The sequence below is a fragment of the Anthonomus grandis genome, chromosome 4 (assembly GCF_022605725.1).
Source record: "Anthonomus grandis grandis chromosome 4, icAntGran1.3, whole genome shotgun sequence".
NCBI classification, from domain to species: domain Eukaryota; kingdom Metazoa; phylum Arthropoda; class Insecta; order Coleoptera; family Curculionidae; genus Anthonomus; species Anthonomus grandis.
The window spans coordinates 8,664,701-8,682,952 of NC_065549.1; the positions used below are offsets into that span (position 1 = coordinate 8,664,701).

The following is an 18,252-nucleotide window of genomic DNA, read 5'->3' on the forward strand; positions in this document are numbered from 1 at the left end:
TGCTCTTTCTGCTGTTTATGAATGATCTGGCCAGCCTAAACATAAGCAGAAAAATCTGTTTTTTGCTGTCTTCACTTGGAGCAATCCGAATACAATAGCACTACATACAACAATTTCCAACGACTTGGTCTTCATTAAATCGTGGTGGGATTCCAATCTTTTATGCTTAAATCTCTCAAAAACTAAAGTCTTATCATATAAAATGACCATTCCTCCATTTATTCTAAACAATACCAGTTTGGAAGTTGTTGAGTCTGTCAAGTTCTTGAGTCTTGTTGTGGACGGCTCTTTGATGTGATTTTTTTTTTGAATTGAATGAGATTTGCACATAGATACGTTATCTAAAAAACTAAGCTCGGCATGTTTTGCCATAAGATCAGTTTCAAGAGAATTAGGCTTTTTCACGGCCAAAACAGTTTATTATACTTTTTGAGTCACATCTTCGTTACACCCTTCCATTCTGGGGTACATGCTGCAAGACCCAATTTGAGCGTATATTTAAACTTCAAAAGAAAGCGCTTCGCTACTTATTAGGACTTGATAGTAGAGCTCACTGCCAAGTAAATTTTATAAAATATAAGATCCTTACTCTTCCCTCGTTGTTTATATTTGAATCTATCTGCCTTATCCGCAAACATGTGTCGCAGATTCCAGAAAGACCATCCCACAGCTATTCACTAAGGAACGTTGATCATAATCTTCATCGGCCAATTCCACGGTTGGAATTAGTAAAGAACTCTATACTTTATGCAGCAATAAAAATGCACAACCATCTGCCTTCCGTAATAAATTCGATGACTACTTTTAGTTGTTTTCGCAATGCCCTAAAATCTTTACTTCTGCAAAAAGCCCTATATACAGTAGAAGACTTTTTTAATATTTCCTTTTAAAGCACACACACTGGCGTTATTAGCTACCTATTATTTGCAAAATGTTTGCCTGCTTTTTATTGTATGTTATTTTTTTCTGAGACTAAGGTTTTTGACAATTTTATACATATAATTGTGTGTATTTTTGTATATAAAAATTATTTTATTTATGTATTTTGACCAAATTGTACAATTTGATAATTTGTACAGTATTTTTGTTTTGCTATGTACCTATTTACTTTGTGTGTATTTTGTCTGAGTATTTTTTTTATGTTTGTGAAAAGTGTTTATGTTTGTATGTTTTGTGAAAGAAATATATAGATGTAAGGGATTTATAAAGCTAAGAAAATTTGATAAGTCTTCCTCCCTGCTATTTCAGACTATAAAACTGTCATCCACGTACCTCTTATAATATATCGTGAGACTTAACTTACCATGACTAACTTATCACTTCCAATATACTTCCCAAACTTATCATCGACTATTTTCCTTTCTAGATGACTCATGAAATTATGTTGTCAAACTAGAAAAAAATCTGGTTAATTACTATTTTGAGCAAGTTTAAAGGACCATTGATGATCATTCGACTAAGTGATAATTTAATAGAAAACTTTTTACTGACTCTAAAAATCTGTAAGGAATATTGGTAAATAGGTTTCAAGATTTTTTAGACTGTTGGTTAAATCTATGGAATTCTTAGTCAAATAAACGCTAAGGATTCTGTGGATCAAAACTCAGAACACTAAGAACAGAGATTGTCGCATGAAGAAATAACAAAAGATACCACTGGTCCTATGGGAATATTTCTCTTGTGAATTTTAACAAGACCATACAGGATCGGAGCTAGGATTCATAGAATACAGTTTTTTTAGTGCTAAAGAACTTAAGACTTAAGCTACACCTGTTCAACATTTGGTTATCTAGTAAAATACGAGGACAGTGGGGTCTCTATTAACTGTAAGAAACTCCTCTGAATCCAAAAAATCCAATACGTTTTGAATATAGTCATTCTTTTTTAAAATTACTAAGCCATTATCCTTGTATACTTTTGACAATATCAAATTGTTGCTCTATTTTATTTTATTTATTTGTTTAAATTTTTTAGAGAAATTAGGTGCTTTTTATTGATATTATTTTTTATACTGTTTGAGCGACAGCTAGGATTAAAAAACTCTATTATTTTAGCGCATAAGATGTTCTTATTTCTTATATCAGTCAACAGCAAAACACCTATCGCCTCCTTTTCCTAGTAAATGTAAGTCCACCTTTTTAAAAAAAAAATTATTTCTAAAAAATCTCTTTCATCCTATAATGTCTTCTACAAACTCGCATTTTTTACCTATATACCCATAACCAGTTAAACCCCATTAGCTTAAATCGTCCATTATCCTTTACAAGAAAGGGTCTTTTATAATTCAATTTGCATTTCAATATGCAAACAGGATGCGGTATCAAAGGCTCGTAAGCAGTCCAAAGGTTAGACCTGCCGTTGAAAGGAAAAAGGCATAAAAGAAACGTCAGGGCTTTTATAAAGAAAAATGCTTTATTTAATTATGTTTGTACAATTTAACGGTCAATACAGAATATGTCTTATTATAAAAGAAAGATTTATTAATAGAAAACTATAAATTCGCTTACAAGGGTGTTGCATAATAAGAAATTTTAATTTTAAAAAAAGTTTCCTTTATTATTTCTTTAAGTGAAACACCCTGTAAGTAAGAAAAACACGCAACATATGCGACGATAATTAAAAACCTCCGATAATTACAACAAATTTCGATCTTTACAGCTAAAAGGTATACGCGTGAAAGTGATTTACACTTTCCCAGTAAATTATCAAATAAACCTGCACAATAACCACAAGACGACGACGACGAGGATTTATACAATTTTATTCCTATAATTAAGAGGTTTGTGCGTTTTCACATTGGTGAAAAATTGCTACTGGTTTTTATACTTACCCGAACTGATTATGTTATGTTTGAAAAGTTTCATATAGCGGTGTTTGTACATTCGTGGATTCGCATTTAATAATGGCATATTGGCTTTCTATTGTTATGGTAGAAAACAGTATTTTTTGCTGTAATGATAATATCGACAACGAGGATTTCCAATGTGGGTGTTACGTGACAAGCGGAAAATACGAAAGATAAGGTTCTTGCTTATTTGTAATAAGTTGTGTAGATAGAAAGCACGATAAATCAGTGGTTTTGTTATTAATATTGCTTGATATCAATGAATCGATTAATCAGTCAATAACATTTATTCAGGGTCAAAAATAAATAAGATTTTTCATCAGTGTGAACACTGACGTAAGTTTTATGGGAAAAATTAGAATTTCAAAATGATGCAATGGAAAAAGACAAAAAAAAGGTTAAGGAATTCCAAGTTAGACCAAAGAATTAACCAAGATCGTAAATATGGAACTAGATTAGGTGAAATTTTTGCTAAAATAAAATTTAATATTTAAATTGAAAGCAAGAAATAATGGATAATTTATCTTTTTTCAGTAAAATACCTCATTTTTTATGACAAAAATTAAGAAATATATTAGTGATATCGTGATAAATTGCGTATATTTAGGGAATTTTTATTAAGAAAGTGTAATTTTATAGGTAATAATAGAAATCTTTTGAAACCAATTTCTCCTATCTTGAGTCAAAACAAGTCAAAACATGTTTTTTCTTTATTTCTATACATAATTTAATACAGAAATTATGTTTTCACGAAAATATACCAGTAACATACTTTTAATGTTTAGAATATTTCAGAAAGAACATATGTCATTAATAAGAATACTCCTTAAGTAAATAATTCCATAATATCACTAAAAAACAGTTTTTGGATTGTAGTGGAATTGTCAGATTGAATTAAAAATTTTCTTAAAAATGTTTTAGTGGAAAAAATTAAAATATTAAATTTTTATGGAATTTAATATTTTAATTTTTCCCATTTATTTTCTGTAATTAATATTTATTGTTTAAAACATGCAAGGAATATCCTGTTAAATTTAAGGAGATTCTGAAAATGTGAAGAAAATACTATTTATAAAAATGGATATTTTTGAAAATTTGTTATATAAGGTTTTTTTTAAATGTATTTAGATTTGAGTGAAATGTAGAGAATAAATTAATTTTTTGTTTAAAAATATATAAGCGATAGGAAATTAAAATATTAAATCAATTTTAAATAATAATAATTAATGCAGTTATTTCTTTCTTTTGATATATTTATTCTTTTTTCATTTATAATATCCCAGGACTATCCTGTGAAGTTAAAAGATATTATACAGGGTGTCCGGAACGTCAACGATAATATTGAAGGGACTGATGGAGCAACTCATAAGCACCCAGAAAAACATAAAATGACCTTAGTAAAAAATCGATGGTTTTTGAGATATTGGCACTTTAGTGGAAGTCACCAAAATCCTACTGTTGGATCAGATTTTCGATTGTCACGCCTTAAAAATAGATATTTTTTAGAATCTCTTTTTAGCTATGCAACACTGAATAGCCATTTTACTGATCAAAGACAAACATTAAACTAAACGGCCAAAAAATTTAATAAGAAATCTATTCTAAAATAAAGTATTACTTATTTTTATTTTTTAAACTTTGAATTTTATCGCTCATTCTTGAACAAAAAAATTGTACGGCAACCTGGCTAATACCTTAAAAACTTTGCTCATTTAATCTACTTTTTAAAATTACCTAAATGTTTTTTTAACAGTTTACTATTATTGTGTTATAGTAAAAAATAACCCTAATTCACCTTATGATATCTTTGTAAGAAAATTAAACAAATTTTTAAGTTATGTTCAAAATGTTTTTATTTAACTTAAAAATTAAAAAAATCAAGAGCGAAGGTAATCGTTATCACCATAGCAATAAACAACAAACATTTTTGGAATTTAGTTTGTTCACAGTATTCCGTGAACTAAGTACTTTTTTGCTTGTATCCTAACGTTTCTGTTACCTTTTGCTTTGGATTTGTTTTTGTGTTCATTTTGTGTCTGTGGACTGTGTTCTTTGAGCTATTTGTTTTATTGGTTATTCATTTATTATGCCCTTGTCGTATACTGCCCAAGAAAATGCATCTCATTTATGGTGAATGCAGAGAAAATGCTCTAGCAGTATTTAATCTTTATCAAGAAAGATATCCAAATTTGGCCCGATATCCTGACTATCGTATATTTATTAATGTTCACCGCCCATATTCCGGAGGCAGAATGCCTCATGCTCCTGTTCGAGAGGGAAGACCTCGTATTAATTATGTTGATCAAGTTTTAGAAGAAATTGAAAATGATCCGACTACTCCGGCACGAGCAATCGAAAAAAGAACAGGGATACCGAAATCGGTAGTAAACGACATCACTAGACGATTTCAATATCACCCTTATCATGTTAAACGAGTGCGAGTGCAAAGCCTACTGCCTCGAGACTACGAACCACGCCTACAATTTTGACGCAGAATGTTGCAAAAAAATCAAGAGGATCCGAATTTTTTAAATAATATACTGTGGTCGGATGAGAGTACATTCAAAAAAGATCGCTTTATGAACATGCACAATTTGCACATTTATGGGTTGGAAAATTCCCACTCTATTCGAGAAGAAAGGTCACAGTACCGATTTAAAGTAAACTTGTGGACCGGTATCTTGAACGGACGTGTAATTGGCCCATTCGAATTACCAGAAAATTTGAACTGGCAGGCTTATTTAGATTTTTGTTGAAACAATCTACCAATTATTTTAGAAGATGTTCCTTTGCCAGGCGCCGAATAATGTGTTCAAAAATGATGGTTGCCCGGCACATTATGCCTATGAAGTTCGTCGGTATTTAAACCAAACATACTCCCAACAGATGGATCGGCCGACTTGGTCCAATTTTATGGCCTCCCAGGTCTCCAGACCTAAACCCCCTCGATTTTTTACTGGGGTTATATACATAAAAGAAACGGTTTATCCAAGACCAATAAATAATATTGCTGAATTACGGCAGCGAATAAATGATGCAGCCCACGATCTTAACGCTGCCAGGAATGCAAGATGGATCAGGTCATTTATTAAAAGTAGGTAGACAGTTCGAACATATTATTTGATTTTTAAATTTTTTTTTCAGTTAAATAAAAATATTTTTTGAACATAACATAATTATAAAATTGTTTTATTTTTTTCATAAGGTAGATTTTTTTCATAAGGTAGGTTTATCTTTCACTCTATCACAATAACAGTAAAGCTTTTTTTTAAACATATTGGGTAATTTTAAAATTAAATTAAATGAGCAAACTTTTTAAGGTATTAGCTGGGTTGCTGTACAATTTTTCGATCCAGTATGAGCGGTCAAATTCAAAGTTTAAAAAATAAAAATAAGTAATACTTTATTTTAGAATAGATTTCTTATTAAATTTTTAGGCCGTTTAGTTTAATGTTTGTCTTTGATTAGTAAAATGACTATTTAGTGTTGCATAGCTAAAAAGAGATTCTAAAAAATATCTATTTTTAAGGCGTGACAATCGAAAATCTGATACAAGAGTAGGATTTTGGTGACTTCCACTAAAGTGGCAATATCTCGAAAACCATCGATTTTTTACTAAGGTCATTTTATGTTTTTCTGGGTGCTTATGAGTTGCTCCATCAGCCCCTTCAGTATTATCGTTGGCTTTCCGGACAGCCCGTAGGTATATACATATATAGGATATTCCAAGAATAGACGCAGAAGAGAAAATTATAATGGATGTTTCGTCTTAACTAATTTCATAATATAACACAATAACATTTTTTAAATGTTTTTAGGTTTTAATAGAATTGATAAATTAAATTGTAAATTTTTTTGAGAATAATTTTGTTAGGAAAAATAAAAAAAATTATTTTATATAATATTAAATTTTCTTGAAATTCTTTTTTGCTATTAATTTTTTTTTGTAAAAAAGATATCCCAGGAACGTTGTGTGACAATCAAGAAAATTCTAAGGATCTGAGAAAAAAACTAAAAAATGCCATAATATTTCGCAAATTTTTTTAAATATTTTTTTTTAGGTTTTAGTGGATTGAGACATTAAATTGAAAAGTGTTTTAAAAATATTTTAGTGGAAAAAAATTAAAATATTAAATTTATGTCATATTAAATTTTCATGGAATTATTTACGAAAATTACTATTTTTTCTTTGGTGTAATTACTACATTTTTATTTAAAGCACCCTAGAAATGTTCTTTGAAATCCAAGGAGATTCTGAGGATATCTGAAGAAAAGAATATTTTGATAATCAAAATGGATTAAAGTGGATTTGAGAGATTAAACTGATTTATTTAAAGGATTTGTCCATAATAATAATCTATGTAATTATTATTTTCTTATTTTAATATAAATATTATTTTTCTATTTAAAATATCTCAAGAATGTGAAAAAATAATAAATTTACAACATATTGAATTTTCAGCTAAATCATATAATTCGTATTTTTTTATTTAAAACATCCCGTAAATATCCTGTGAAATTGAATGATATTCGAAGGATGTCCCAAGAAAAGACTATATACCTAAAAAGTAAAAAAAATTATAATATAATGCAATAAATCTTTGTAAATGTGCTTAATTTTTAGAGGAATTTAGAGATTGAACTGTTTTTTTTTTAATATTTTAATTAAAAAACAATAAAAAATTTCATAGGTGTAATATTTTTGCCAAGAACATTTTTAAACAATAATAATCTATGTAATTATTATATTTTTCTTTTGCTGTCATATTGTTACCTTTCTATTTTAAACATCCCAGGAATGTCCTGTGGAATTTAGGGAGACTCTGAAAAATATCATCCTAACACGTCTTCTAAATCATTCAATAATATACCGCAGTCATTTTTATGTCTTCGAAATAGATAGATTAAATTGAATTCTTTTTAACTATACTAGTCAGCAAAATTAACGCATATTTCGATTTATTTTACCACTAACTTATTTTGAATTATTTTTGAAAATTCTAATATACAAATATATAAATGTAGTGAACAATATTTTTTTCTTATAAACCATAGCCTCTAGTTCTTAAACAGAAATAGGACCAACAAATTATGTAATTATAATTAATGCTAGACCGCATGCTTCTCAAATTGTGAAAAAATATTTGAATGAAGTTGGAATTGAAACTATGGATTGTCCGGCAAACAGTCCTAATTTTAACCCACTTGAGAATATTTAGATCATGATCTGTCGCCTTTTCAAGAACTTCCAGAATTCTTCAAATACGTTAAATATGTTGATGAAGATATTGTCCAAGTATAGAATCAAAGAAAATTTAATTTTCTTGTGTTTTTTCTTTATTATTTTGTTACCTTCTTTTGGAATTTTATCTTTTGTTAACGTTTTTATTAAGTTTTAATAAGAATATATTTAGTTAAGACACACAAATATTGGATCAATATTATAAAATAAAAAATATTTTTTTTTAATTATAATAGTGGTGAATTAATTTTGTTGTTAGTGTAGTTAGTGCGGAAAAAAGTTTTAAATGTAAAAAGGAATATCTTAAAAATAATTTATATATACTTAATTAAATTTTTTTTTTTACAAAATATCTTAAAAATATTTTATTTCGTAGTAAAATTTAAAAAAAAATAGTAAAATTAAAAAATATTAGTAAGTAATCATAATTGACAGAAAAATTATACATATATTCAATTATTCGGCCAAAACCATGTTACATAATTAATTTTTTTTTCTGTAATTAAATTTAATAACTCCTTCTTTTTTAATTTTTCTTTTCAAAAATGGTTCTTCAGCTAATTAATTTTTTTTATAATAAATAATGACAAAAAAATTAGTAATATAATAATAATTATTTATTTAAATAATTTAGAATATTAAACAAAAAATATTTTGCTTTTCTAATCTTAATGTTTTTCTTTTTCTTTTGATTTGGTAGATGCTTTTTAATGCTGCGTCTATTGGGAATTAACTTAAATGCTCTTAAACTTTTTTATGTTCCCCTTTTATTCTTAAATCCAGTTTTAAGTTCTTTTAAATGTGAAATTTAAATAAATAAATTATTTTAAGATGGAACAATATTAGTGGAACTTTTCTACAACATTTGATTCAGATGTCCAATCAGAATTTTGGTTTAAAACTCTCATGTCTTGTGTTATTTGGTTAGAAAAAAAAATGTTTTGTCAGTTTTACTTATAATAATTTAATAAAATTATCACATAAATAACGTTCAAAAAGAAAGACAAAATTCTACAAAAAAAAAGACAAAAGTCATTTCTGTAAGAACCTTGATAGATATAATTTTAATAAAGAAATTTGGAAAGAAAAAACAAAAAAAAAACAAAAATATATTTGTAAAAAAAAACAGACGCACAAATAAGACATTTAATGTAATTTAAAGATATTTTTAAGATCTTTCTTTTGTATCGCGATGAAAGAGTATCCAGTTCTTGAATTTTCCATAAATTTGACGAGTACATAATAAACTATTCCAGATTCAAGTATCAGTAAAGATTTGAACTAAACGACACCAATTCAAACCCCTTAGGGAACATTAAAGATAAAACAAATATTTCTTTGGTTCTAGACATAATAACCCTTCTTAGACATCATGGAGATTTATCGTCAAAACGCAATTTTAATAAAATAACTACTTATACAAAGTTTCTTATTTAACGTATAAACCCACACACACGTCATGAAAGAAAAAAAACAACCATTTAGCAATCAATACATATTGCAACACTGTCATAGCAATTAAAATTCAATCATCAAGACTATTATTATGACTCAACCATCGATCATAAGTGGCAATCACTGGTTCATGTAAGGAATGTTAAGTGACTAGTTTTCTACCGTAACGACAGACCTGCCATCTGTTAATATTCACTTAAGGTGGAAGTACCACTAGGTACTGACGTTGTTACAGTTTTTTTCTGCACGGATTGTTTTAAACGTTACTTCGCTTACATCATAGATGTCACCCTAAGGCGCTTTAATTTAAGCAAAACACTTCATTTTAGAAACTAAGACTAAAGACGTAACCGATTTCACTCCTAAAACTCAAGTATTTTACATAAATTGATCAATAGTTCATATTGTTTCAATTGATTGTTTCAACAATTCCTCACTATTTTCAACGTTCCTGAATAGTTCCAACATAACAATTCTTTCAGAAGACCACACAAGATCATTTGCTGACGATAGCGGTTTCCGCTGAGCTGCCCATACTATCGCACGTAGCCAGATCGAACGTTTGTGTGGTCTTGTCCTGCTTTCATAAGTCCGAATTCATGATTGTGAGTTCGATATCTCCATTACACGTAGATACCACGTTAGGTTGGAGTGAACTGGTTGAGACAGTCCGCTCCAAGATCTCCCCCCAGTACTTCTCCGACAGACGTTCCAAATCACAATCCGGAGTGTGTCCCACGAAGTTCGTCGAAGGCGAATTGTTACAAAAATGCTCATGATGATGTTTATTCAGGTGAGAAGAAGATCGGAAAATCTGGAAAATTATTGAAATCAAGCTGATGATTATCACATTCCAACTGCATCATCGCTTACTCCATTGAAAATCTCCCTACATATCCTCCTGAATTGGCTGTTAAGGATCCAGTAAATGAATGGGTACCAGAAGCTGTTGCTTAAGGTCATCCAGGTTGCGACGAAATCCAGAGATGGTGGGGCTCTGGAGCCCGTACATGCTGCCACAACTTCTTGGATGGTCCAGGGGGTTACTAGGACTATGAAGCCTAGAGACATGGCGGCCATAGTACGGGAACACACTAGACCTAGTTTTCTTTCGTGGTCGAACAGCTGAAAGGAAGGATGACTTGAGAATAAGAAGTGTGAAAGAAAGAGTTATTGATATTATGGAGAAAAAGAAGAAGAACGAAATGTTGAAGTTGTTGTGTAACTAGTTAATGGAGATCTAAAAGAAAAATTAAAAAAAACTAAGTTTTAAACAAACTTAACTTGTATATGACGAGAATTTTATTAATATTAAAAACAAAAAATAAAGAAGAAAAATCAAAAGTAGTCCAAAAATTTAAGCTAAAAAAGAAAAACTTTAATTGGAACTTTCTTGAACTAGAAAAATACAGAAAAAATTATTTTTTATAATATAAATAAAATTCTTATAAATATTTAAATTTTAATTGAGATACTTAACAAGAATATTATTTATTGATCTAAGTTGAAAAAATTATAAAAGCTCAAAAAGAAGTGCCAAAAAAAACATAAATACTTTTGGTATTACTTTTTTCAATTTTTCTTGCATGTTTACATGTGAAAATATAGATAATAGAAAATACGACGGTAATTGAAATAAGATATTGAAAAGTTTTGCCTTATATTAGGTATTCTTTTCCTTAACTGCAAGAAATATTTATTATTAAATTTCCTGTAAGGACCATATCGTTGATTTTGAGCAGTTAAAGCTATTTTAAATTTCTTCGACAAAATTAATTCATTTTTCCAGGCAGTTGAGGAAAATATAATAAAAAGTCTACAAATTTCTTTACTGCAACTTTTTGGAATAAATAAATTGTAAAAATTAATATTTAACTTTCTGAAAAAATCCTTACATATATTCTTAGTAGCAAAAGCTATTTTTAATTAATTTTTCTATTCATAAATGAGAAAGAGAAAATTTTGATCATTCTCAACTATCTGAAATATGATTTTAAGTAGTTGAAGTCATGTTCTCAAGAAAGCAGGTCTGTTGTTCCAGACAAATAAGCGCTATTACAATTGCCTGGAATTAAAAGAAAAATAGTCATTTAGTCACTCTTATATATTTTAAAAGAATTTAAGTAATTCAATTTTTTTAAGAAAAAATTATCATTTCTCGATTTAACCTGGCAATTGTAAAGGAATTAAAACAAGCTTACAATTTAATTTCTTCAACCGGCTAGGCTTATTAAAAGTAATTGAAGCCATTTATTTGTTCTTTCAAGAAAATCAATGAATTTTTCTATTTTTCAAGGCAGTTGAAAATTGACCACATAAATTTCTTGCTTGCAATAAATAAAAAATTCATTATTTAGCTTCATGTAAGGGCCATAACGTTGATTTTAGATAGTTGAAGTCATTTCATTCTTCCAGACAGACAAGAAAAAGATAAAACAAAATGTTAAAATTTCTTTATTTCAGCTTCCTGGATTATGACATATATCAATATTCAACTACCTAGAAAAATTCCTATATAGATTTTCAGTAGTTGAAGCCATTTTTTGTTGATGAGATATAATTTTCTTTTGTTCCAGGTAGTTGAGAAAAAAAACATCAAATTTTTGCCTGCTTCAACTGCGAAAGGAAAATTTGATATTTAATTATCTGACAGTTGATTTTGTAGTTAAAGTAATTTTTCATGTACTTAAGAAAAAACAAATTGTTTCTGTTTTTCCGGGTCATTTTATTCTTAGAAGAGACAGACAAGAAAAAGATAAAACAAAGTCATAAAATTTCTATGCTTTTACTTCCTGGAATAAATATATTACAAATAATAATTTTCAACTACCTGGAAAAATCCTTATATAGATTTTCAGTAGTTGAAGTCATTTTTCATGTTCTCAAGTAAAAATGAAAAAAAAAGTTCTTCCAGGCAGTTCAAATTATGTTTATCTGCCTCTCAACTGCCTGGAAGAAGAAAATATTTAAGGTAAAGAAAAATATGATTTTTTTTTTCACAACTACCTGGAAGAAAGAAAAGAGAAGTGAAACTCATGAACAGAAAATGGCTTCAACTACTCAAAATCCCTATAAGTAATTTTTCAGGTAGTTGAACACTTATTGTTCTAATATATTTATTACAAGAAGTTAAAGTAAAGCTATCTGTCAGATGATTTTAAGTAAGTCATTTTAAATTTCTTTTGAGAGAATTGAGAAAAAGTCTTTAAATTTTTTAAATTCAACATCCTGGAATAAATATATTACAAAATATTAATATTCAGCTACCTGGGAAAATTCGCCTACAGGTTTTCAGTAGTTGAAGCCATTTTCTGTTGATAAGATATACTTTTCTTTTCTTCCAGGTAGTTGAGAAAAAAAAAATTCATATTTTTGTTCCTGCTTCAACTGTGAAAGGAGAATTTGATATTTAATTATCTGACAGTTGATTTTAAGTAGTTGAAGTAGTTTTTCATGTACTTAAGAAAAAACAGATTCTTTCTGTTCTTTCATGTTGTTGAGCGACAGATGAACACGAACTTAACTGCCTAGAATTAAAAGAAAAATAGTAAAAGAAATTTATTACTTTTTTTCTGCTATAAATGTGAGAGGAAAATTGTATATTTAACTATCTGACAGTTGATTTTAAGTAGTAATACCATTTTTATGCTCTCAGAAAATCTGGTTAATTTCTTTGTCCTTTCAGGGAGTTGAGAGACAAATAAACAATTTTTTTAAACTATCTGAAATTAACAAAAAAATTATCACTTAATTACCCTAATATAGATTTAATTAGAATGTAAGTAATTGAAGAAAATATTTCACTTCTATTTACATCCTGGAAGTTATGAAAGAGATACAACAAGATTACGAATTTCTTTGCTCAACTGCTAGGAATAATTATTCAACTATTTGAAAGGAGTCTAATATTAATTTTAAGTAGTTGAGGCACACAAAATACTCTTGTTTCTTTGTTCTTCCGACTTAATAGGAAATGCACTATTTAACTACTTAGAAAAATCGAATATAGACTTTAAGAAGTTGAAGCCATTTTTAAAGTAAATAGATTAATTTTTTTATCTTCTTCCAGATAGCTAAGAAAACCATAATTTCCAATTTTGTCTTCATGTAACGCAATGAAAATAAAAAATATGAAATAAGAAAATAAAACAGGAACAGAAGATTAAAAAGTACAAATTATAATACAAAGAAGCAAGACAATATTTTAATATAAAATTGTAAAAACTCTGCCGCACTTTTGTGATTTGCCATTGTATTTATTCGAATAACTAGAGAAAATATTATAAATAATAAAATAAAAAAAGTCAAAATAAACTACAAAGTAGGAAGGAGAATACAGAAATAAACGTTTTTTTAAAGAATGTTCGAAAATCCGAAAGACGTCAAAAAAAGGAATTTTTTTAGGATTTTCAGAGATGTTTCTGCTTCACAAAGGTGAAAGTAAAAGAAAAATTTAAAAAAAAATAGGAAACAAGTTTTTATACAAATTTTAAGGAGAAGAGAAAGAAGCAAAAATATACACAAATATAAGAATAAAACAAAAATTAGCAAGATTGAAGCAAAAAAAAATAAGGAAGAAACCATTTGAGATTTGGAATATGATTGACCTAAATGTGTTCCAAAATGTTTTTATTCGTTGAGTTTAAATTTTAAGAGAATTTGGAAGACGGAAAGAATAGAGGAGTTACGTAGAAAAAGAGACAAAAAAAAGGAAATATCATTATTGGCAAAAATTATAGAAGATGTAAAAAAATTATTAAATAATTCGCGAAAAATTCTAAAAATAAAACCAGAAAGAAAAGTAGACTAAAGTCTATACTTTAGTTTTCTTTTCAGGAAATATAGCAGGACATTTTGATAAATAAGGACAAATTACCAGAAAATTTCACAAAAAATGGTAAACGACGAGAAATTATAAAAATGATAAAAAGAATAAAAACCCTTGTTTTTAAAATTTTGAAAATTTTATTGATTGACGCTACTTAAATATAAAACTGTAATAAAATATGGAAAAATAAAGTGAGAAACGGTTAGCTTCCCAAGGACTTTTCTGATATTATAAAAATTAAATGACCAATTTAAATGGAAAAATTAATAAATACTATGCATAACCCTAATGGATATGATTCTTGCTTTCAATTTTAATATTTCTACCAGAAAATTCATTAAATAATAATCTTTGTAAAAACATTTTACTTTAATTGTAGCTATAACAAAAAAGATGAAGAAAGAAAAAACCGATTAAAAGAAACTTCCATTTTAAAATTTAAGAGCTTTAATCTAAAGTACTTAAGAACTTCTTCAATTAGATTAAGTGCCCACCTACTTCCATACTGAGACTCAATCTACACACTTAAACAATTTCGACGATCGCTTCCAATTTTGTAAACACACAATAAGGGATGGCATAATCTAAATGGCAACGAACTACATCTTAATTACTCCATCCAGTGTAAATGTCTCGTCGGTTATTATCAAAGTGACGGTTAAATTCTAAGAGAAAATCTGAGTGGCAGCGAAAGACGACGGCGCCAGGACAAAGACAAACTTCACAATGGAGGTGTTGAGGTTGAAACGATTCCGTATTTTCTGCTTTGATACCGCTTTTTTGATCTGGGACAAAAGGGATTATTCGTGCCTTTCTTGTTTTTGTTAATTTCGGTAATCCTATACTGTGTGGAGTGACAAGGTTTCGACAAATCTGTGTCTCTTGTTTTGCGGATGTGAGCTGATAAAGCCATGGGTTTATTATCGAGTTGACGAGAAGAAAATTGTTTAGGTGCTAGAGAAACTTTTGTGGTTTTCACATCTTTTCTTTCTATTTTTCTTTGTTATCTTTTATTGTTGGAACTCTTTAAAAGCCATCTTAAATGGCTTATAAATTGTGTTTGTCCCCTTTTTTATTTCTTTCAATATCTACCCATCAATTTTTTTTCTTTCTTCGTTAAATTTAAATATATTACTTCTAAGATACGAACATTTGTCGTAAAAATACATATATAGAAGAAATAGTCTACTAAACCTTAGCTGACAAGTTATTACCTTCTTTCAGAGATTTCTTTTAGGTGCAATAAGGAAAAACATAAAAAAGTCGAATCGTATCCATTTAAGTTATGCAAAATATTCTATATTGTCAATTTTCACGTTTAAGTAATAATGTATTTATTTAGCTTCAGCTACAAAAGGTAATACATAATATATAGATAATATAATACATATTTAAAAGCTTAAAAATTTAAATCAATAAAAATAAAAAATGCAAATAAATTGAAAAAAGTGTGTGCTTGTACAAAATGACATACATATACAAAAAACACAAAAAGTTTCATATACAGAAAATTTATTATTAAAATTTAAGCCTAAAATAAAATAGCAAAAATAAAACAAAATACGAGTTAAAATTGTAAAATAAAAATAAAACAAATACACATACAAACTACAATTACATAAATAAAGGTAAAACGAATGATAAAACAAAGTATGTACAAATAAAACTTACAAAAAAATTTGTAACTTATAATAAGAGCTTTTATTGTCATTTTTATTTTCTTTTTCTTGTTATACTTTTGCAATAGACCAGTAACTCGTAATTAGTTTAAAATTACCATATTGTCGATTTTAGGTAGAATCTCCAAATAAGAATTTTTTTAAATAAGAATCGTAACCACTTAAGTTATGTATAATAATTAGTATCTATTTTCAATTTTCATATTTAACCTTTGGTGTGACACTCAAATCACATAACAGTTTTACCACTAAGCAAAACTCTTTATTTTAATTTTGCTAACGTATAACGTTAACACGTATTTTGCTAATGATGTTATCATCTTCAGGAGAAGGTTAATACTAAGCTTTAAAAATAAACTAATTTTAGATAATCTGATTAAAACTCAGCAGCGTTAGCAAAACACGAATCGAGAGTAAAAGTAAAGGTTTTGGTTAGTAGTGAAACTGTTTTGCGATTTGACTTTTTTTGTCATTTTCTTCTCCTCATTCTTGTTCTTTTTTTCTATATTTCCGCAACCTTATTTTCCTTCTTTTTTTAACTAGAACTAATAATTGAATAGTTGATTAACTCCTAACTAATTAAACATTATCAATTTATCGATTTTCAGGTAGAAACAAAGATTTTTGAAAGTAGGAATTGTATCCATTTAAATTATGCATAATATTTGTTATTTAATTTGAATTTTTCCGATAAAATTTATTTCTTATTTATAAAGAAGTTTTAGGGTTCTTATAAGCTTTTTTTTATTGTGGATTTCTGAAAATCTCCCTATACCTGTTTTTTTGCTCTTTCTTTATAATAAAACCTTTTTCTTATCATTTTCTTTTCCTCATACTTCATACCTCGTTCTCCATTTGTATATTATCGCTCCCTTATTTTCCTTATTTTTTCAACTTAGATTAGTAACAAAATAGTCGAATAACTCCTAATTAATTAAAAAATATCATTTAATTAACTTTCGGGTAGAAATAATAAAATTTTAAAGTAAGAATCATATTCATTAAGGTTATGCATAATTTTTGTTAATTTTTCTATTTAAATTAATTACTTATTTATAATAAACTTCAGGGTTCTTAGGAATTTTATTTTTATTGTGGATCTCTTAAAAACTTTATTATTATTCTCTATAAAATGGCGTTTTTTTACTGAAATCTATGATAAATTAAACTATAAACTTCTTATAATTTATGACAATTTTTCATTGTAAAAATATTGGTGAAAAATTGAATTTTTTAGTAAATTTTGTAGCCAAGTGTCAATATTTTATTTAGGGAATCATGGGAAGAAATATATTTAAACAGATACTTATACTTGAGAAGGAATATAAATATTCTTAATATATTAAAGGAATGTGCTGCATTTGTCCATGCAGAAAAATGCAAAGAACAGTTCGCAAGGATAGTAGTCTATAATATACTAAATATACTTAAAGAAAATATTAGACTTCGAGTCCAAATTGCACAATCCTGGAATCCTTAAAATTAAATTTTTAATTTTAGTTTCAATTAGTTTATATTACTGTCAGATAAATATATTCTAGTTATGAAATTCTACGAAAAAAACACTTTAAGTAAAAAAATATATAAGAACAAAAATATATTAAATTGCTAATGAGTATAAGTATTCTTAAAATAATTATTTTATTATTTTTTTTACAAAAACACCACCCATTTAATTTCGAAAACACTTCTTGAAATTGTACAAATCTTTAAAAATCATACATTTGCTCTACTTTACACTTAAATGTGCGTATTTTAGCATTATAGAAACAGGAGGCAAACCTGGAATATAGAAAACAGAATGTTGAAATCGAATATAAATATGAATTTTCTGGTATTATGCTTAGTAAGCAGATTATATTCTTTGTTTTAAAATAATTAATTATTCAAAGAATTTTAAAAAAGTGCAAACCTTCTTCATATAAGTTATGCATAATATTTGGTATCTATTTTTACTTATAACGAAACCTATTTTTCATTTTTTGTCTCATCCTTGTTCTCTTTTTTTTATCGCCTTTCCTTTATTTTCTTTCTTTGTTTAACGTAGACTAATAGAATCGATAACTCCTAATTATTTATATATTATCATTTTATTAATTTTCAGATAAAATTTAAGAATAAGAATTTCTTTACAGTGAGAACCTATTTAGGTTACGCATTTTATTTGTTATTCAATTTGAATTTATTATTTATTTATATTAAA

The 18,252-nt window shown here is 27.5% G+C and overlaps 1 protein-coding gene across 1 annotated transcript in view; it reads right to left on the reverse strand.

Annotated features, from left to right (window-relative positions):
• Positions 1-9,347: 9,347 nt before the first annotated feature.
• The window catches only part of LOC126735527 (trace amine-associated receptor 1), a 116,640-nt gene continuing 107,735 nt past the window's right edge, over positions 9,348-18,252 (reverse strand). The window contains exons 7-8 of the mRNA XM_050439568.1: positions 10,416-10,667; positions 9,348-10,356 (exon numbers count right to left, since the gene is read on the reverse strand). Coding sequence (XP_050295525.1) covers positions 10,126-10,356; positions 10,416-10,667 — 483 coding nt within the window. The 3' untranslated portion in view covers positions 9,348-10,125. The remainder of the gene's footprint in view (positions 10,357-10,415; positions 10,668-18,252) is intronic.